This window comes from Pristiophorus japonicus, chromosome 7 (genome assembly GCF_044704955.1).
Source record: "Pristiophorus japonicus isolate sPriJap1 chromosome 7, sPriJap1.hap1, whole genome shotgun sequence".
NCBI classification, from domain to species: Eukaryota; Metazoa; Chordata; class Chondrichthyes; family Pristiophoridae; genus Pristiophorus; species Pristiophorus japonicus.
In genome coordinates this window covers 27,106,421-27,128,586 of record NC_091983.1, presented here as the reverse complement: position 1 = coordinate 27,128,586, position 22,166 = coordinate 27,106,421, and the positions used below count along the sequence as shown (strand labels likewise).

The following is a 22,166-nucleotide window of genomic DNA, read 5'->3' as shown; positions in this document are numbered from 1 at the left end:
ATTCGATAAGGTGCCACATAAAAGGTTACTGCACAAGATAAACGCTTATGGGGTTGGGGGTAATATATTAGCATGGATTGAGGATTGGCTAACTAACAGAAAACAGAGAGTCGGGATAAATGGGTCATTTTCAGATTGGCAATCAGTAACTAGTGGGGTGCCACAGGGATCGTTGCCGGGTCCTTAACTATTTACAATCTCTGTTAATGACTTGGATGAAGGGACCAAGTGTAAGGTTGCAGGCCCATTGTTTTTTAGTCGGCCTTTGCTGGTTTAAAAAAAATTCCCAATCCTCTGGCCTTCCGCTAAACTTCACAACATTATATGCCATTGTTTTCGATTTGAAGCCATACTTTACTTCCTTAGTTAGCCACTGATGGTTCTGCCTTTTAAAGACTTTCCTTCTCACTGGAATATATTTTTGTTGAGAATTATGAAATATCTTCTTAAATGCCACTGCTCATCAACTGTCTTACACGTTAATCTATTTTCCCAGTCCACTTTAGCCAACTCTGCCTTCATACCTTTTGTAATTGCCTTTATTTAAGATCAGGACACTGGTTTAAGGCCCAACTTTCTCACCCTCCAACCGAATTTGAAATCCAACCATGCTATCATCACTCTTTCCTAGAGGATCCTTTACAAGGAGATCGTTTATTAATCCTGTCTCATTACACAGAAACAGATCTAATATAGCTTGCTCCCTAGTTGGTTCCGCGACGTATCGTTCAAGGAAACCATCCCGGATACAATCTATGAACTCTTCCTCAAGGCTACCTTGGTCAATTTGATTTGTCCAATCAATATGAAGATTAAAATTGCCCATGATTATTGCCGTACCTTTCTTACAAGCCTCCATTATTTTTTGTTTTATACTCTGTCTGACATAACTGTTAGGAGTCCTTTTGACTATGCCCACCAGTGACTTCTTTCCCTTATTATTTCTTATCTCCACCCAAACTAATTCTACATCTACCCTATCAAACCCTTTCATTCAAAAAGACTTTATATCGTGTCTTTCACCACCTCATGATGTCCCAAAGTACTTCACAACCATTTACGTAGGATCACTGTAATGTAGGAAACACGGAAGCCTTTTTGTGCACAGCAACATCCCAGAAACAACAGTGTGATGATGACCAGATAATCAGTTTTTTTTAGTGATGTCGATTTGAGGGGTAAATATTGGCCAGGACATCGGGGATAACTTTCCTGCTCCTCTTCGATATGGGATCCTTAACGTCTACTGGAGAGGGCCTCGGTTTTACGTCACACCTGAAAGACAGCACCTCCGACAGTGCAGCACTCCCTCAGCACTGCCCCTCTGACAGTGCAGCACTCCCTCAGCACTGCCCCTCCGACAGTGCAGCACTCCCTCAGCACTGCCCCTCCGACAGTGCAGCACTCCCTCAGTACTGCTCTCTGACAGTGCAGCACTCCCTCAGTACTGCCCCTCCGACAGTGCAGCACTCCCTCAGTACTGCACGGCCATGTTAGCCGAGAATTTTGTGCTCAAGTCTGTGGCGTGCGACTTGAACCCACGACGTTCTGACTCCGAGGCAAGAACGCTACCCACCGAGTCACCTCTTGACGGGTTCAGAATCTTAAAGACCTCTATCAGGTCACCCCTCAACCGTCTCCTTTGAGCAAAGCCTGTCCCAGGCACTGTTGATGCGGATTTCCGCTGTTGTCTTTCTATTTTGTATGAGCAGTAATGTATCCCAACCACATGATAACTTAGGAAATCAAATGGCTACCATTTAGTTACAGCTGTCGTTCTGCTGTGGGAGCTCGGCCAGTCGTGCGGCAGCAGGTCGGGAGTTACTGCATCCTCCAGCAGCATGCCTTTCCATAGAAGTTCAGTCTTGCTGGAGATTGAATATTTGTCACAAGTGAGGAAGTCGGTGCTTGAGAATGGAACACTCGAAAGTGACAAGTTGATGAAGCGGCATGGGGACCCTGGTTTTAAAACTAGCTGTATAAAGTACAAATGCAGAGGTAATAATCCTCTGGGTAGGTAGAATTGCATCGAATTTTCGCACCGGAACAGGCCATTCGGCCCAACTTTGGTCCATGCCAGTGTTTATGCCCCACACGAGCCTCCTCCCACCCCTCTACATCTCACTCCATTAACATATCTTTCTATTCATTTCTCCCCATTTATGTAGCCTGCCCCTTAAATGCATCTATGCTATTCGCCTCAACTACTCCATGTGGTAGCGAGTTAGGCCACAGTTATAATTTTGTGTCCTGTTTTGGGTGCCTTGCGTGAGCAAGTCTGTCAAGACCATGGAAAGGAAGTAATAAAGATTCACTAAAATGATGCCAAGGGACGGGAGGCTTTATTTTGGGAAACCTTGGAGACAGTGAGGCTCCTTCCAGTGGAACAAATGGGCTTAAAGGCAATCTAATGGAGGTGTTTAAAATGGAGATTTTGATCCAGAAGATCAAGAAAAATCCTTTCCATCAGGCAGGTGAGTTGGCAAACAGAATGCCTAAATATTAAGAATATAGAACATAGAAAGTAGGTGCAGGAGTAGACCATTCGGCCCTTCGAGCCTGCACCACCATTCAATAAGATCATGGCTGATCATCACCTCAGTACCCCTTTCCCGCTTTCTCTCCATACCCCTTGATCCCTTTAGCCGTAAGGGCCATATCTAACTCCCTCTGGAATATATCCAATGAACTGGCATCAACAACTCTCTGCGGTAGAGAATTCCATAGGTTAACAACTCTCTGCATGAAGAAGTTTCTCCTCATCTCAGTCCTAAATGGCCTACCCCTTATCCTAAGACTATGTCCCCTGATTCTGGACTTCCCCAACATTGGGAACATTCTTCCCGCATCTAACCTGCCCTGTCCCGTCAGAATCTTATACGTTTTGTGATCCCTTCTCATCCTTTTAAACTCCAGTGAATAAAGGCCCAGTTGATCCAGTCTCTCCTCATATGTCAGTCCAGCCATCCCGGGAATCAGTCTGGTGAGCCTTCGCTGCACTCCCTCAATAGCAAGAATGTCCTTCCTCAGATCAGAATATTGAATAAAGAACAAAGGTAGAGAGTGTAAAACAGCAAATGCTGGAAATCTCAACGGTCACGCAACATCTGTGTAGAGAAACAGTTAACGTTTCAAGGTGATGACCCTTCAGACCTGGCAAAAGTTCACAATGTAACATTCTTAAGGAAGTGCTGGGGCCCTGAAAGGGGGAGGGGAAGAAAGAACAAAAGGGAAGGTCTGCGATAGGGTGGAAGGCAGGAGAGATTCGAGACAAAAGGGATGGTGGGCCGAATTGAGATGGTAAAGGCAGAAGTTAGGAAACAAAAGATGAGTTTAGATAGGGTGTGAATGGTGAAATAGTTACCAGCTGCCATGGGAGACAGAAAATAAAAAGAGGGCGGGGGGGTTGTGGGAGGTAAGGGAATAAAATAGGGGCAAAGGTTATGCTCTGAAATTGTTGAACTCGATGTTGAGTCCAGAAGGCTGTAAAGTGCCTAAACGAAAGATGAGGTGCTGTTCCTCGAGTTTACGTTGAGCTTCATTGGAACCGTGTAGGAGACCAAGGTTGAAAGGAAGAGGGTAGGATGTTTCTTTATACACAGCATTGTTCAGATGCCTTATCACAATCCTTAATAGTTTTTAAAAAGAAAAGTGGAAACACTTTTTTTTAAAAAGGAAAGTTTAAATTTCCTGTTTCTGTGCCGTATATCCTATGTAATCCTATGTAAATGGTTATGGGGGAACGGCTGGTGAATTGGACCAAATGGACAGCTCTTTGGGAGTCATGTTGGGCTGAATGGCCTCCTATTGCACTGTAAGTTACCATTTTCCCATCCAGCCTCAACACTCAAAATCAACCCGTGCAGAGCAATCTGACCCCAAAAGTTTCACAAGTATTTTCAAAAGTTGCGCAATGATTGGAACTTACTTTTGATCGTGAATACGATTCCAGTGTTTGACATCATCATCACACTCTGCAACTGAAGTAAGCGCCAGTGCGCGGTACTTTGAGACTGACCGGCAAGTTAGGCTGCAATATTGGCCCTGAAATTCCATTCGACCTCTTACCGCGGGGAAACGACTTTTAAAAAAAAAAAGCGAAAAGATACGCACTTACCTGCTGCTGCTGCGACTGTCCGAACTTCCGAGCCTAAGGCCCAGAGGTGACTGCGCGCGCAGCTTGTGCACGTGGGGACGTGCGCAGGCTGTGATCTAGTGACAGCAGCCAATCAGGTACAGTATAGTTTCTCATTCATAGCAATAGGAGTTCCGTAAGTACGGAACGCATTGTGCATTGGAAACTGGCTTTTCCGATGCCTTCCCGGGTCCGTAGGAACTTCTTATGGACCCAGGACATTGGAATTCCAGGGCCAATGTGTACAGGTTATGTTTGTACCTGTATTCCTGGTTGATTTTGTGTGTCTTCCTGTTCAGTGGAGGGAGCGAGTGCTGTTTTGGCTGACATTGGCACAGAATATATACACACAATAGAAATTGCACCTGGATCTTCCTTGGCTTCTGTTGCTCAGTACCTCACTTGGTTGCTATTTTACCAACGCAGCAGTTGGATAGTTCATAGAATTATACAGTGCAGAAGGAGGCCATTTGGCCCATCATTCCTGTGCTGGTTCTTTGAAAAAGCTATCCATTTAGTCCTACACCCCTGCACTGCCTCCCCTCCCCGAATTGTTCCTTTTTTTAAGTTTATCCAATCCCCTTTTGAAAGTTACTATTGAATCTGCTTCCACCAACCTTTCAGACAGTGCATTCCAGATCATCAATCACTGCGTAAAAAATTCTCTTAATTTCCCTCCCACCCCCCCAAAATCCTGTTCTTTTGCCAATTATCCCAAATCTGCGCCCCCTGGTTACTGACCCTCATGTCACTGAAAACAGTTTCTCTTATCAAAACGCTTCATAATTTTGAACAGCTCTATTAAATTTCCCCTGAACCTTCTGTGCTCTTAGGAGAACAATCCTTCGATTGTAAAGAAAATTATATATTCTCCATAATTGACCCAACATTATATTTGTTCCCTCTATAAGTTAATCTTGATTTGTGACTGGCTAACTTTTATCTCCCTCCTTCCCTTCCAGGTATCAATTGAAGATGATTATGAAATAAGGAGGAAAGATCACATCTCTCATTTCATACTTCGTCTTGCTTACTGCCAGACGTAAGTATGACACACATTTTCAAGTCAAATCTGCAAAACCAGTTTGAAGTTGCTTTTGAAAACCATTTCATGGTTACAGTGTTTCATAAATATCGAGGCCTTTGCACTTTCACTTTTAAGTTGTGAATATTTTATCTCTGGTAAACAGGATAGAATCATAGAAATTTACCGCGCAGAAGGAGGTCATTTGGTCCATCCTACTTTCCAGCTGTTGCGTATGCATTAACTGTTAGACTGAGTACTGTTTAACTCCAAGAGGTATAACCTTGGCTCTGCTTTATTAAGGCCCAAAGTGACTAATATACAAAATGGCTGGCCTTTTATACTTGGGCTGCACACACGTAGCCCAATGGTCTCCAACAGTGACGCCATCTCGTGGCGAGTGATCCCAAAAGTACTTACATGACACCAGCACTTGGCCCGTAGCCCTGTAAGTTACAGTACTTCAAGTGCATATCCAAGTACAGGTGCAACGTCCCGAATCTGGAATTCTGAAAACCGGAATTGTCCGAAAACTGGACATTTTGCACATCGCAGATGGAGTCGTCTGGAATCCGGACATTTTTGAGGTGGCCAAGATGGTGACATCGGGCAGCGAGGGACAAGGAAACTGGTAAAAAGCGCAGTGTCGGGGGGGCTGCAGGCGGCAGGAATCCGCCAGCGGTGAGGAACGCAGGATCAGTGGGCGGTGAGCTCCGAAATCGGGCAAAACTCGAAATCCAGCACGGATTTGGCCGCGAGGATTCCAGATTTCAGACGATTGATTTTCTTGTCTAAAACCTGCACAGACTCGGTCCCACGGATTCTGGATTTCAGACGTTGTACCTGCACTTGTTAAATGCGATGTTTAAATTTCTCAATCATAATATCTTGGAGTATCATGCTGTGAGTAGACTATCTGCCTCTACCATCCTTTCAGGCAGTGAGTTCCAGACCACCAATCTCTGGGTGAAAATTTTTTTTCTCAACTCTCCTTTAATCTTTGTCAATTACTTTAAATCTATACCTCTCCCCCTGATTATTGCCCCCTCTGCTAAAGGAAATAGGTCTGTCCTATCCACTATCTAGGCCCCTCCATAATTTATACACCTCAATTAAATCTTTCCTCGGCCTCCTCTGTTCCAAAGAAAACAGTTGCTCTTCTCACCTTGTGGTAATTGAAGAAATTCACAAAAACAGCAAAGCTTTCCCAAAAAATAAATTCGAACTTTGTTGGTTTAAAGAAAATGGACTGTGCAGTAAATGACCACCAGAGGGTGCTATGGGATCACTGTAGAAATGCATGGTTTTGAATCCATTTGTTTGGTTGTTTGTCCCTGGCTTTTGAGCCAATGTGCTTTTGGTGAGTTTAAATTTAAATCAGGTCAGCCATCGGACGTATGTGACTTGCAGAGATCGGAGGGATTAGAATCTGATTTTAAAAAATCAGCAATATTTTAAATGCATGTTATACATTATGAAATGTGGACAGGTTTAAAAAATTTGGTCATTGGATGTGGGCGTCTCTGGCAAGGCCATTGCCTATCCCTCATTGCCTTTGACAAGGTGCTGGTGAGCTGCCGCCTTGAATGGCTGCAGTTATGGCAAGCTTTCCTGTCCCCAATCTCCTCTAATGTTGCTCAGTAAACTTGACCAGCCCAAATCTTGGTTGCCCATGTCCTAACTCACCAGTTCCTGTTCACCCATCAACCCCTGTGCTCGCTGACTGACGTTGGCTCTTAGTCCGGCATCGCCTCAGTTTTAAAATTCTCATCCCTGCATTCAAATCCCTCCATGGCCTCACCCCTCCCTATGTCTGTAATCTCCTCCAGCCCTACAAGCCCCCCGAGAAAACTGCGCTCCCCCAATTCTGGCCGCCTGTGCATCCCTGATTATAATCACTCCACCGTTGGCGGCCGTGCCATCAGCGGAATGCAAACCATGCGCCCCCTTGATCCTCAACAGGCAGAGGGTCAATGCATTGAACCTTTGGCAGGGTGGAACTTCAATATCCCTTCACAGATTGTAAAAGCAAATGATGCTCTCTCATAGACAGGAGTGAAACCTGACACAAACTCAGCTGGAGAATCCCAGAGGCATTTTTGCTATCATTCAATGTGTGGACCACTGAAACACCAGCATCCTTTTCCCTATTTATATTTTCCCCAAGTTCCTGGAGGGGACGGTGGCTGAGGATGTCCTAATCTGTTATGGAGGTTTGGTTACTTGGAACCTGACTGAGTGTGACCATACACTTGCAATGATCCAATTTGTGTTTATTTTTCCTGTACCTTGCATCCTCAGGGAAGAGCTGAGACGATGGTTTATCCAGCAGGAGTTGGACATTTTCCGTTTCCGATTCAGTATGCTGCAGGACAAGCAGCAAGAATTTCTCAAACATAATAACTTGGAGTATCATGCTGTGAGTAGACTATCTGCCTCGCGCGCTCTCTCTCTCTCTCTCTCTCTCTCTCTCTCTCTCTCTCTCTCTCAAAATTCAGCTGTTTTGTCTTTGTGTTTCTTGCAAAGAGGAAGCTATAGGGTTCGGTTCTCTCGCTCGGAGAGAAATGTTTGCTGCTCAACGTGGGGTTTAGCATTTGCCATGCTCCGAACAGGCGCTCTGTGGTCATGAGCTGAACTCGTAACCTCGTTGCACTGCTGATGTAACGATAGTGACTGCACTCCAGAAACCGCTCGCTGACCGCGGACTGCTTTACGATGCCCTGCGGACACGTTGAGTTGTTAGATAATTGCATTTTATTTTTTGCGTTGTCTTGAAAATATTTCCACGCCCCCATTCTCAGAAGAACGCCCCATCGCACTACGGTGACATTTTAGCTTCCCAGAGGAGTCATACTTCTGGACTCCGAGTGAGCCTATCATTGCAGGCATTTATGTTCTGTGGACATGTACCCAATAGGAACTGGAATGAGAATTTACATTTTATATAGCGCTTTTTGTCACCTCTGGGTGTCCCAAAGCACATTACAGCCAATGAAGTACCTTTGAAGTGTAGTCACTCTTGCAATGTAGGAAATGCGGCAGCCAATTTGCATACAACAAGGTCCCACAAACAGCAATGTGATAATGACCAGATAATGTTTTCGATGTGTTGGTTGAGGGCTAAATATTAGCCAGGACACCTGGGGCGAACTCCCCAGCTCTTCATGATCGTGCCATGGGATCTTTTACAGTTGGGCGGGGGGGGCCTCGGTTTAACGTCTCATCCGAGAGACGGCACCTCCGACAGTGCAGCACTTCCTTCGTACTGCATTGGGAGTGTCAGCCTGGATGAAGTGATCAAGTTTCTGGAGCAGGACTTGAACCCATAACCTGACTCATAGGTGAGAATGCTACCCACTGAACCACAGCTGATACCGTTGTCAACTAATTTCATGCAGAACCCTTAAAAACTGGGAGAAGATTTTCTTTGAATAAATTTGAGCTAGATTTAGACCCTGTTGCAGAGATGGAATGATGCAGCTGGGAAACGACAGCTTGTTCCGTTTGAATGGACCTCAAAGGTGTTCGTATGCCATAGTGTGTTCATTAGACTTAATTAACATGCTGGTACTGATCTGCTATGGGGGGTGGAAAAAAACACACTTAATCCAGTGCACTTTGATATTATTCGATAATCATCACCTAATATTGCCTCCCCACGACTAGTGTCAGACCTGACAATACCAGTACTAGCCTAGTGCTCTCTCCAGGCACAGCCCAAATTGGAAGCTCAAAATCTGTACTTCCCATGATGGGCAAGTGATGTCTGAATAATTTTTAAAACATTGTAGATTTTTGTTGGGTGAGGATGTGGAGGAAATCTGAAGCCTAATGAAGGAATTGGGCACTTGCTGCAGATCAAAGATTCTCGACCTGTGCCCAGATCGCAATTGGGATATTGAAGTGCTCCTGATAACAGCTGCTTGAAATGGGAGAAGAGCGGGGGTGTGGGACTAACTGGATTGCTCTTTGAAAGAGTCGATGGGCCGAATGGCCTCCATCTGTGCTGTACTATTCTATGATTCTGTGAAAGGAGATGATCAGAAAGTGCTTTTGTTTACAACAACGTACATTTATATAGCACCTTTGATGTTGTAAAACGTCCCAAGGTGCTCCACAGGAGCGTCATCAAACAAAATTTGACTGCGAGCCACATGAGATGTTAAGCCAGATGTTCAAAAGCTTGGTCAAAGAGGGAGGATTTAAGGAGCATCTTCTTGGACAAAGAGGCGGAGAGGTTTATGGAGGGAATTCCAGAGCTTAGGGCCTTGGCAGGTGAAGGCATGGCCACCAATGGTGGTGCGATTAAAGGAAGGATATTGTTTTCTGAGAGAGTTTGAATCTCAATTAATACTCGCAGTTCGACAGAAGGACAAAAGCTTCCCCTTTTTAAAATAAAAAAAATAAACCAGTCTTTTGACCGCATTTTTGCAATCTTCTCTGATTTATATTACGCAGATCACTCCACTTTCTCTGTGGCATCTTTTTCCTTAGATTTGTTGATGGGGTATTCAAGGGCAAACTCTCCCCATATTGTACTTCATTTAGTCAGCTAGTTGCAGATTATTACAGTTCCTTCTCCCAACTCCAAATGCTACGACCCTTGCATGGTATTTTGAAATGAAACGGATTTTATGTAAAATTACATTTTGTACAGCACAAACAAGCCATTCGGCCCGAGTGTCCAAGCTGCTGATTATGCTCCACACGAACCCCCTCCCACTCTACTTCATGTAATCCTATCAGGATAACTTTACATTCCTTTCTCCTTCGTGTATTTATTTAACTTCCCCTTAAATGCATCTATCCTATTGGCCTCAATTACACCTTGTGGCGGTGAGTTCCATGTTCTAACCACGGGAATGGTAGCGTAGTGGTAACATCACCAGACTAGTAATCCAGATGCCTGGACAAATGATCCAGGGATGCAAGTTCAAATCCCACCACGGCAGCTGGGGAATTTAAATTCAGTTATTAAATAAATCTGGAACAAAAAACTAGTGTAGGTGATGGTGACCATGAAACTGTCGGATTGTCGTAAAAATCCATCTCGTTCACTAATGTTCTTCGGGGAAGGAAATCTGCCATCCTTACCTGGTCTGTGGTTGACTCTTAGCTGAAATGGCATGGCAAACCACTCTGTTGTGCACAACTGCTACGAAAAACAATAAGAATAAAAAAAAACGGATGGACCACCTGTCATACACTCAGAATCATAGCTTTCAGCCAATGTCCCAGACTCCTCCTCCACCATCCCTGGATATGTCCTGTCCCACCGGCAGGACATCCCTACCAGGGATGGTGGAACAGTGGTATACAGTCGGGAGGCAGTGGCCTTGGTAATCCTCGACTGCAGACACCATGAAGTCTCATGGCTAACCATGGGAACGGTAACGTGGTGGTAACATCACCAGACTGGTAATCCAGATGCCTGGGCACAATCCACAAGCATGGGCAAGGAAACCTGCTGATTACCACCTACCGCCCTCCATCAGCTGATGAATCCATACTCCTCCATGTTGGACACCATTTGGAAGAAGCATTGATGGTCGCAAGGGCACAGAATGTACTCTGGGTAGAGGACTTCAACGCTAGCTTTTTATTGCAGATTTATTTAACTAAATTTAAATTCCCCAGCTGCCGTGGTGGGATTTGAACTCGTGTCTCTGGATCTTTTGTCCCGGCCTCTGGATTACTAGTCCCGTGGTTACAACATGGAACTTGCCACCACCAGGTGTAATTGAGGCCAATAGGATAGATGCATTTAAGGGGAAGTTAAATAAATACACGGAGAAAGAATGGAAAGTTATGTCCATCACCAAGAGTGGCTCGGTAGCACCATTGCTGACCGAGCTAGCCGAGTCCTGAAGGACATAACTACCAGACTGGGCCTGCAGCAGGTGGTGAAAGAACCAACATGAGGGAAAAACCTATTTAACCTCGTCCTCACCAATTTACCTGTCGCAGATGCATCTGTCCATGACAGCATTGCGAGCAGCGACTCCGGCACAGTGATTGTGGAGATGAAGTCCCGTCTTCACAGAGGACACCCACCACCGTGTTGTGGGACTCTGCCAGTGTGCTAAATGGGATAGATTCAGAACAGATCAAGCAGCTCAAACCGGGCATTCATGAGACTGTGGGCCATCAGTAACAGCAGAATTGTATTCCACCACAATCTATAACCTCGTGGCCCGGCATATCCCTCACTCTACCATTACCATCAAGCCAGGGGACCAACCCTGGTTCAATGAGGAGTGTAGAAGAGCATGCCAGGAGCAGCACCAAGTGTTCCTGAAAAGTGGATGCTGCATGCTATAGACAAGGCTAAGCGATCCCACGACCAACGGATCAGATTAAAGCTCTAGTCCTGCCACATCCAGTCGTGAACATCCAGTGGCGGACCATTAAACAATTAACAAGAGGAGGAGGCTCCATGAATATCCCCATCAATGATGGCGGAGCCCAGCACATGAGCGCAATAGAAAAGGCTGAAGTGTTTACAACCATCTTCAGCCAGAAGTGCTGAGTGGATGATCCATATCGGTCTCCTCCTGAGGTCCCCACCATCACAGAAGCCAGTCTTCAGCCAATTTGATTCACTCCACGCGATATCAGGAAGCGGCTGAACGCACTGGATACATCAAAGGCTTTGGGCCCCGACAACATACTGCTATTGTGCTGAAGACTTGTGCTCCAGAACGAGCCGCCCCTCTAGCCAAGCTGTTCTATTACAGCTACAACACTGGCATCTAACCGACAATGTGGAAAACTGCCCAGGTATGTCCTGTCCACAAAAAGGACAAATACAATCCGGCCAATTACTGCCCCATTAGTCTACTCTCAATCATCAGCAAAGTGATGGAAGGTGTCGTAAAAAGTGCTATCAAGCGGCACTTACTCGCCAATAACCTGCTCACCGATGTCCAGTTTGGGTTCTGCCAGGACCTCATTACAGCTTTGGTCCAAACATGGACAAAAGAGCTGAATTCCAGAGGTGAGGTGAGAGTGACTGCCCTCGACATCAAGATGGCATTTGACTGAGTGTGGCATCAAGGAGGCCTAGTGAAACTGAAGTCAATGGGAATCGGGGAAAACTCTCTATTGGCTGGAGTTATATCTAGCACAAAGGAAGATGGTTGTGGTTGTTGGAGGTCAATCATCACAGCCCCAGGATATCGCTGCAGGAGTTCCTCGGCAGTGTCCCAGGCCCAACTATTTTCAGCTGCTTCATCAATGACCTTTCCTCCATCATAAGGTCAGAAGTGGGGATGTACGCTGATGACTGCACAGTGTTTAGTTCCATCTGCAACTCCTCAGATAATGAAGCAGTCCATGCCCGCATACAACAGGACCTGGACAACATTCAGGCTTGGGCTGATAAGTGACGAGTAACACTCGCACCACACAAGTGCCAGGCAATGACGATCTCAAACAAGCGAGAGTCTAACCACCTCCCCATAACAATTAAAGGCATTACCATCACCGAATCGCCCACCATCAACATCCTGGAGGCCACCATTGACCAGAAACTTAACTGGACCAGCCACATAAATACTGTGGCAATGAGCAGGTCAGAGGCTGAGTATTCTGCGGCGAGTGTCTCACCTCCTGACTCCCCAAAGCCTTTCCACCATCTACACGGCACAAGTCAGGAGTGTGAGGGGATACTCTCCACTTGCCTGGATGAGGGCAGCTCCAACAACACTCAAGAAGCTCGACAAAGGACAGGACAAAGCAGCCCGCTAGATTGGCACCCCATCCACTACCTTAAACATCCAATCCCTCCGCCACCGGTGCACTGTGACTGCAGTGATGCAACTCACCAAGGCTTTTTTGACAGCATCTCCCAAATCTGCAATCTCTACCACCTAGAAAGGCAAGGGCAGCAGGCGCATGGGAGCACCATTACCTCCATGTTTCGCTCCAGTCACACACCATCCTGATTTGGAAGCATATTGCCGTTCCTTCATCGTCGCTGGGTCAAAATCCTGGCACTCCCTCCCCAACAGCACTGTGGGGGTACCATGGACTGCAGCGGTTCAAGAAGGTGGCTCACCACCACCTTCTCAAGGTCAATTGGGGATGGGCAATAAATTCTGGCCTTGCCAGTGACTCCCACATCCAATGAACGAATAAAAAAAACTCTGGGCAAAGAAGTTGCTCCTGAATTCCCTCTTGGATTTATTAGTGTTTAACTCTAAGGTTTCAGTGCCCTTGGGTTCTACAGTAGCTGGAACTTGAAAGACAAAATTAAAAAGACCAATATTTCTTTGTCTGCAAATTCATCTTGATCATGGAGTTATTTTTGACCTTCAATCTAAATTAGTATAATGAGTCGTTTTCATCTAAATTCAGTCATTAGCTGGTTATGTTGGATCATTAGTCATTCACCGTAATCTGAAACTAAAAGATTGCAGTAACCTCAGCTGTGTTGGATACTTTGCCATATGCTGGTCCTGTCTCCAGTGCTGTTAAAATTCATCTCTAATATAGCTGGTTGAAATGTCAGCATCAGAACTTTTATAGTCTTAAAGCCTTGAAATTATGTGTAACAATGAACAATTCCTGTGCAGCAGACACACTTATTTTATATAACTGTATTATGTGTTCTATTGCTAATCTTTATACATTGTAATTTCAAGGCCTAAATTATATTGAGCTTTTAACTTTATGGCCAGAAATGTTCCTGTCTCAACTGTAGGGAAGGTTTGACTTTTCTAGATAGCTGGAAATTTAGGATGTGTGTGTAACAAATGTTTGCTCCCGAGAGGGAAATTTATGCTGGGGTCAGATATTGAGAATTGAGACCTGAGATTAGTGTTGGCCCATTAAGAACAAATTTGTTAAATCCTAACCACTTATATTTTAAGCACTTCAGTTTCAATCCGCAGTTAATAAAGGATGTCAAATCTTGTGATCTCTGGGACCTGGGGAGGATGCTATAATGAAGACTTGTGGAATGTTGTGTTTTCTCTGCTCGCTGGGTTGAGGATGTGATAATGAAGACTTGTGATCTCTGGGACCTGGGGAGGATGCTATAGTGAAGACTTGTGATCTCTACGACGTGGGGAGGATGCTATAGTGAAGACTTGCGATCTCTGGGACCTGAGTTAAGGATGCTATAATTAAGACTTGCATCCATTTTTTGAAACGACTGTTATGACATTGGACTTTTTTCCAAAAAGTTCACAATGAAATTTTCCATCAGCAGACCCAACTCCCTTATGCACCAAAAGCAGTGTTTTTAATCTTGAGGTTTGCCTTACTGTACACCAAGTTGAGCAGAGAACTCCAAATCATGGTGTATCACTGATTGGAGAATTCATGGACCACAACAGTGACTACACTTCAAAAATACTTCATTTGCTGTGAAGAGCTTCGTGACATCCAGAGGACGTGAAAGGTGCTATATAAATGCAGGTATGTTCTTCCTGTCTTTATTTGGGTTCAGAGTCATCTCTCAAGGTATAAAAATAACACACGACGAGGTGACTATTCCATTTTATTTACAGGTAAGAGACTCCAGGTTGTACCTCTTTAGTCCGGAAACATCCCTGGTCCGGCATCAGTCCCGGCGAGGATGGCGTCCATTGAAAAAAAAATGTGACTCCATGTGTTAAACGTGAGTGTGATGCATTTTGGATGACAAATCTTGACAGCCTTGCCCTGGCCAGCTGGAGGTTTTACACACCGGCTGGTGCTGTGGTTTGACGCGCGCTCCTCGCTGCCAAGGCTGCCTCTGCTTGCCTGATTGGCGGCAGGCGTGCATGCTCTGAAGGCTGCAGATTGGGCTGATCCGACATTCCCCCCCGCCCCGGCCCCTTCCCCGGTCTCGGCTAGGGGGGAGGGGTGGTTCTGTGTGTGTGCGTCTCTCGGTGTGAGGAGGCTGCCGCTTCCACCATTCAGGCTCTGCTCGCTGCTTACATACGGACTAGTGCCGGGAGTAGGATCATGGGTAAGGGTCGACATCTCCCCTTGACTTTTTCCTCCACTTTATCTCCGATCTCTAGTTTTTTTTCGTGTGTATGTATGTTGTTTTCTTTGAGGTGTTGGTGTTCATTGAGATACGCGGGCTGGGCAAGGAACAGGAAGGGCAGGCGAAGCTGGGCCTGAGGATTTTAAAAAACAGTGTGATTCCGGACGACTAAATGCTGTGCAGAACGCGTCCGGGTCGTTGTCAGCAGCGTTGTCACCAGTTGACCTCCCATGGTTTGGAAAATTCTCTGGTCTGGCACAGGTCAGGTCCCAAGGGTGCCGGACCAGAGAGGTCCAACTGTACCTCAAAGCAAAATGATGTAGCAAATTGCCACAACTCATGAACTGGGTTGACTGTTCAAAGAGTCATAAATTGCAGCTTTTCTTGGGTACATTGGTTTCTATCGGTGATTTACTCCAAGATGATCCCTCTTGGGCGATCTCAACAAATGTCATTTGAGCAGACACACATTCACCATGCCCGAAAGTAATGCTTCAGGGACCTAGTCTCCTCAGTGGTCAGATTCTCCAAGCTAGTCTGGTCCTCGACACTTGATAAAAGTGGTAATTTCAGGCAGGTTTCTCCAAAAGGAATTTGCACAGCGGCAGTGCATAGGAACCCTGTGAAGCTAAGTGGCAGGCTATATTTTGTAGCATAACCTGGATTGACATAGAAATTTATGATGGGCCCTTCCCAATGGTAAAATTACTTGTGTGAGCTGCGTTCTCTGGGAGCGGAGGGCCCTTTTTGGACTGCAGCGGCCCTCTTAATTCTCATGGCTTCGGTGGAGGCCACTGCCTCTTGACCCATAAGGACCCTTATCGCTCTCATCAGCCGTGGCTCAGTGGGTAGCATTCTTGCCTCTGGGTCAGAAGATTGTGGTTCCAAGTCACACTCCAGAGACTTGAGCACCAAATCTAGGCTGACACTTCAATGTTGTACTGAGGGAGCGCTGCACCGTCAGAGATGCTGTCTTTTGGATGACCTGTTAAAACAAGGCCCCGTCAGGTGAACTTAAGATCCTGCGGTACAGTTTCGAAGAGGAGCAGGGGAGCTCTCTCTGGTGTCCTGGCCAATATAGATTATCTGGTCATTATCACATTTTTGTTTGTGGTATGATGCTTTGTGCAAATTGGCTGCTGTGTTTCCTGCATTATAACGGGGACTACATTTCAAAAGTACTTTGGGTATAAAGCACTTTGGGACGTCCAGTGGTCGTGAAAGGCGCGATATAAATGCAAGTCTTTCTAACTACAATGACTTGGTCTGATTGCGTGCAGCCAGCTACGTGCCATGAGAGTAACTTCAGAACAAAGGGAATTTTAAACTCACAATTGAGTGTGAAAGCTGACTTGGGTGATTTTTATATTTGGTTTAACGCTAACTATCTGAGGGGTCTTTCACGTTGTATAGGCAGTCCCTTGAAATAGAGGAAAACTTGCTTCCACTCTAAGTGAGTTCTCAAGTGACTGTATAGTCCAGTGTGGGAATTACAGTCTCTGTCGCAGGTGGGACAGACGATGGTTGAAGGAAAGGGTGGGTGGAGAGCCTGGTTTGCCGTACGCTCCTTCCGCTGTCTGCGCTTGGTTCCTGCATGCTCTCGGCGACGAGACTCGGTGCTCAGTGCCCTCCCGGATGCTCTTCCTCCACTTAGGGCAGTCTTTGGCCAGGGCTTCGCAGGTGTCGGTGGGGATGTTGCACTTTATCAAGGAGGCTTTGAGGCTTTATCAGGGAGTCCTTGAAACGTTTCCTCTGCCCTCCTGGGGCTCGCTTGCCGTGTCGGAGTTCTGAGTAGAGCTCTTGCTTTGGGAGCCTTGTGTCAGGCATGCGGACACTGGTCTCAGGAAGCTGTTAAAAAGAACAAAGCGAGGTTTCTGAAATCTAACTTAGGACCTGCATGGAAGCATCTTTAAAATCATGTGAAGTAGACAGAAATTTGAACTTCACTCAGTTGCATTGCTGAGAAATTTGGAAGTAATTCTATTTTGAGGATTTTAAGTCGGGCTGAATGTGGGATTGATTGGTTACAGAGTCAAGTTTGGTAATAAACTGCTGTGCTTTAAGTATTTTCTTTGTTTTTCTGCTGTGGTAATTTCTACAAATGCATGAAAAAGGCACCCCAACGTTTGCCTAATTAGCTGTCTGATGTTTGTCAAGTGCATTAACCATCCCATGTTCAATTAGCAATCCCACATTCAATATATTTCCTGTTGTGTTTGAAACAAGCTCAAAGTGATTGGATTGCAATTTTGTTCTTGATTTTTGAAAAAAAGTTGCATTCTTGACCTGATTTGAAAATATTTCCATTCTCGACTGCTGTACAGAACTGAAAAGTTAGACCAGGTCTCCCTAACTGAGGGCTAACCAGTGGGACCCTTTATTTTCAGCTTTGAGCGTTTGTGCCTCTTGGCAGAACCAAACCCTTTCACAGTGGGAGGCAACAGGGAAGTGATGGCATAGCTGGAATATCGTCTGAAAATGACGGGCAGGAAATGACCAGCTCGTCCATCAAGCCAGCCCCACACTCATGATGGCCCCAGTACCTTGACTGGATACTTCCTACCAATGTTCCCCCTAAATTTTATTTTTGCATGTGTGGACCATACACAGTTTTAACATTGGAAAAGCTGGTCCTGGGCTCCGCAGGACTGACAGAGATCTGTGCAGTTGCGTAGCTTAGCGAGATCGTTGCTTCCTACCCCACCCTGAAGCCATGTAATCTGCTGGGAGAGGCAAATAAAAATCTCTAGCAAATAATAGGGGTGTGATGGTTGGCGGGGGGGGGGGGGGGCGGGAAGGGAAAAAATTCCTCTCTGACCAGAAAGCAATTTACAGGTCACGGAACCAAGGCGGGTGGACGGAGTTAAGATACAGATCAGCCATGATGTAAGTGAATGGCGGAATGGGCTGTGTGGCCTACTCCTATTCCTATACTCAGATCACCCCCTGCCACCCTCCCCTTTCCACCCCCCACCAGCGATTGAACCAAGTCTAGGGAATCCTTTTGGCCATGAATCAAAGGTCAGCTTTCAGTCTTGGATTCTTGTGGAATGAAGGAAATGTCCACGTACCTCCAGCTGAAGCCTAATTCCGTGGGCCTGTTGATAACGAGCTAAGCCTCATCACCGTTCAGGAATGCAGTCATTGCAGTCGAAACATGCTTTCTTGCTTGCTGCCCGTGTCCTCATTTGTATTCTGTCGGCCATGAAAACACATGTAGAGCGGAGCAGACCTCATGGAGGGATTCAAAATGATGGGGCATTTTGCTCGCGCAAGTAGGGAGAAACTGTTTCCTCTGGCAAGTGGGTCGGTAACCAGAGGTCATAGATTTAAAATAATTGGCAGTAGCACGAGAGGGCAAATGAGAATTGTTTTCACACGGGGATGTTACGAAGGGTAGTGGAAGCAGAATCCACAGGAACTTTCAGAAGGCGATTGGACATGTCCTTGAAGAGGACTAATATGCCTGGGGAAAAACGTTGGGGAGAGAGACTAATTTGGACAGATCTTTCAAAGAGCTGGCACAGGCACGCCATGCCAAATGGCTGCCTTCTGTGCTGCAAGATTTTTTGATTCTAAGTTTGTGAAAATTTTATCACGGCCGATTACAGGTGCTCGATACACTGCATGTGCCATATTTAAAAATCACCAAGTATTTGCTTGATAGTGTCTGGGAGAGTTTTTATTTTGAAGTGCAGAGACAGAAAATAAAATATTTTTAGAAAAAAATCCAGGGTTTTGTAATTGAGGCCCTTTTTTAAAAAGCTAGGTTTTCACATCAATTTTGTACAGCAGCAGAATAACCTGTTTTTTTTTCATTTTTAAAGTTTCATTCCATAATTTTAAAAAGCATTAGTTCAGAATCCAAATGTGTCAGTCTCTGGCCAGAGAAAATAGAGCTTGCACGCGAGCATCGAACTCCAATTGCATGCACTGTCCCAAGTTATTACTGCTGCTGTTGTACAGATTACATCCAAAGCTTGAAAAGTTTCCAAGTGGTTTGTTCCCTCGCATTGAGACTTTTTAGAACTTTGATGCATCAATTGCAGTTATATTATAGCAGGTGTGCAGCCATAGCAACCTGACAGGGTGCGAGGTGGGTTTGTCAATCTTTACCTGTTTGATTGAGGTGATCATAGCGAGTTAATTTAATTCCAATATTTTTACATCTGTATCATGTATAGTTGAGATGAGTCCCATTCTTACACTTGTGTTCAAACCCCTCCATGGTCCCGCCCTTCCCTATCTCTATAACCTCATCCAGCCCTATAATCATCCGAGATCTCTTCCGCTCCATGGCCTTGCCCCTCCCTATCTCTCTAACCTCATCCAGCCCTACAGCCCTCCCAGATCTCTACATGCCTCCAATTCTGGCCTCTTGCGCATCCCAAATTTTAATTGCTCCAACGTTGGTGGCCGTGCCTTCAGCTGCCCCGACCCTAAGTTCTGGAATTCCCCCTCTAAACCTCTTCGCCCCCCTCCTCATTTAAGATGCTCCTTAAAACCTGCCCCTGTGACCAAGCACCTGTCCGACTATTTCCTTTGGCTCACTGTCGATTTTTCTGATTATGCTCCTTTGGAACGCCTTGAAACGTTTTACAGCACTAAAAGCTCTATATAAATTGTAGTTGTTGCTATTGTTGTTGAATACAATATATCTCCCATCTCTTGTCTCTCATTTCTCTCCACAATCAGGTAAAGTATAATCCTGCAGTTTCTATCTTGCTTAGAAGACTGCAAAAGATGTTTTTTTTTTCCCCTTAAAAAAAAAATCAGGAGCAGAATTTCCAATTGTCACGCATAAGTGCTTCTGGGGTTACAGTGCTGTTAGATGCATAATTGTTCACTATTTGCCGTTCCATTAAAATCAGCCACACAGTTGTATTCCATTTTTGAGCTGGTGGCATTAAACCCAGAGACCATTACCTGACGGGAACTCAGTAGGTTTAAAGCTAACCTGTCAATAAAAATCTTGTCTGGATTTGACCAGAGTTACTTGCATAGGATTTGAATGGCATGGCGTAATAGATTGGAATAGCACATCTATTAAACTAAACCTTTTAGATAAAGGTCAAAGCTGTGATAACAGACAAGCCTGATAAATAGGAACAATTTTCAAGTGGCAAAAGTTCAAAGGGGTTGACATCTCGCTGCTTTCAGCATTGATTCAGATATTCCTGTGGTTTCAGCGGGAGATGCTGTGCATTATTTTCATGAATTGACATGCCACTGATTGAGAAAAAACTGAACTTGTACCGAGAGTTTTGAAATACACTTGTAAGGCTGGAGTTACGATGTACTCTGGGGTAAGTCAGATTGGAGTGACATGATCTCCTGAAGGGCCACTGCGCTTTGAGGCTTGAATGTGTTCGAGAGATTCAAAAGCGATCCGATAAGAAAGCGACAGTATATCTTCAATGATGGAAACAGAATAAGCTGGCTCACACTCGGCAAGTCAGGCAGCATCTGTGGAGAGAGAAACAGAGTTCATGTTTCAGGTTTTGTCAGAAGTTAGAGATTTAACAATTTATAAACCAGTACAGAGCCAGGAAAACAAAAACGGGAGTTGGAGGGGGAAAGAACAAAAGCGAAGGTCTGTCATACGGTAGAGGGTAGGAGAGATTAAATGGCAAAACTGATGATGGTGGGATACAAAAGGGGGTGGGAATGGGACAAGTAAGGTGAAGAGGACAAACCAGAAATCCTGTCTGAGAGAAGAGCTGCCAAGATGGGCATTCTTGGAAGAGAAGTGACAGTGAATTATATCTTCACTCTTTCCCACCCTCCCCTACCCAAGTGATATAATGTTCGGTTTAGGTTTCCGAAAAAGACCTGGCAAGATTCCTTTGTCCACTTTGCCAAGGCATTATCGTTAACTCCTCCTAAAAATGGTCAGTTTGTACCTCTTGGCCATATCAAGAAAAATAATTAAATGTTTAATCAAATATAGTATGAGGAAACTATGCATTTTGTAATGAACTAATTGTGCTGAATTTGTGCAGCCCAGTAGTCAGGAAATGGAGTGCGTTTCCCACTCCTCCCACATGGTTGAGCAGAGGTAATTACAGGTTGAAACTCACGCCCCCTTCCCCCAGGTTTCCCATTCCCTTTTTAGGCACAACAGTGATACCGTTCCTTTATTATTTTATTAAATAATTCACCTCAACAGAAAATCCACAAACTTACTAGAAATAAAGTGATCAGCAGTAGCAGAAGCCCCCTCAACCTTGAACACCTCAGGGCCCGACAGCCCTCCGACACCACACTGATGGAAATTCCAATAAATATTCAGAAAATATTTTGAAAGTGCTTACCTTTTTAATATTTTGGATCGGCTAACCATTCCATAGATTTTGAGAATGTCTTAACTCTCGAACTCTAGAATAATTTGGTCTCCAATGTGAGCTGGGACTGACTGACAATCTGACAGTCGTTCCAGCCAATCGGCGCGCGCACACACACCGAAAACACGTGACGGAAATATCCCTCATTCAGAACAGGACAGGTCCCGAGAGTGCTGGCTAAGGGATGTTCAACCTGTACTTGAATATTGGAGTTAATTTGCCCAAGAATTGGCTCATCTCCACTGAGGGTATGTGGGAACAATCAGCTATTTTATGTACCTTTACTTGAGACGAATCAAAGTTTGTTACGTTGTTAATGCAACAATTTAACATTAATACAGAATTATCAAAATATTTTAAACCCATAGTTCTGGTCTTACCTCTCTTTTCCCCCCACCCCGCCCCCACAACTGGAAACGGCTCTACGTCTACCCTATCAAACCCTTTCATTATCGTAAAGACTGATTATCAGATCACCCCTCAACCTTCGCTTTTCAAGAGAAAAGAGTCCCAGCCTGTTCAGCCTTTCCTGATCTTTATAACCTCTTGGTTCTGGTATCACTTATGTAAATCTATTTTGCACCTTCTCCAGTGCCTCTAGAACCGTGCACTGTACAGCTACAACCGCAGGAAGTCATCTTGGTGAAATTGTGATTTGAAAGATGGCACAGTATTCGCTCATTA

The 22,166-nt window shown here is 45.1% G+C and overlaps 1 protein-coding gene across 1 annotated transcript in view; it reads left to right on the top strand.

Annotated features, from left to right (window-relative positions):
- prim2 (DNA primase subunit 2) overlaps nucleotides 1–22,166 on the top strand; it is a 266,094-nt gene that overhangs the window by 22,967 nt on the left and 220,961 nt on the right. Inside the window, exons 3-4 of the mRNA XM_070884338.1 lie at nucleotides 5,098–5,177; nucleotides 7,461–7,578. Coding sequence (XP_070740439.1) covers nucleotides 5,098–5,177; nucleotides 7,461–7,578 — 198 coding nt within the window. The remainder of the gene's footprint in view (nucleotides 1–5,097; nucleotides 5,178–7,460; nucleotides 7,579–22,166) is intronic.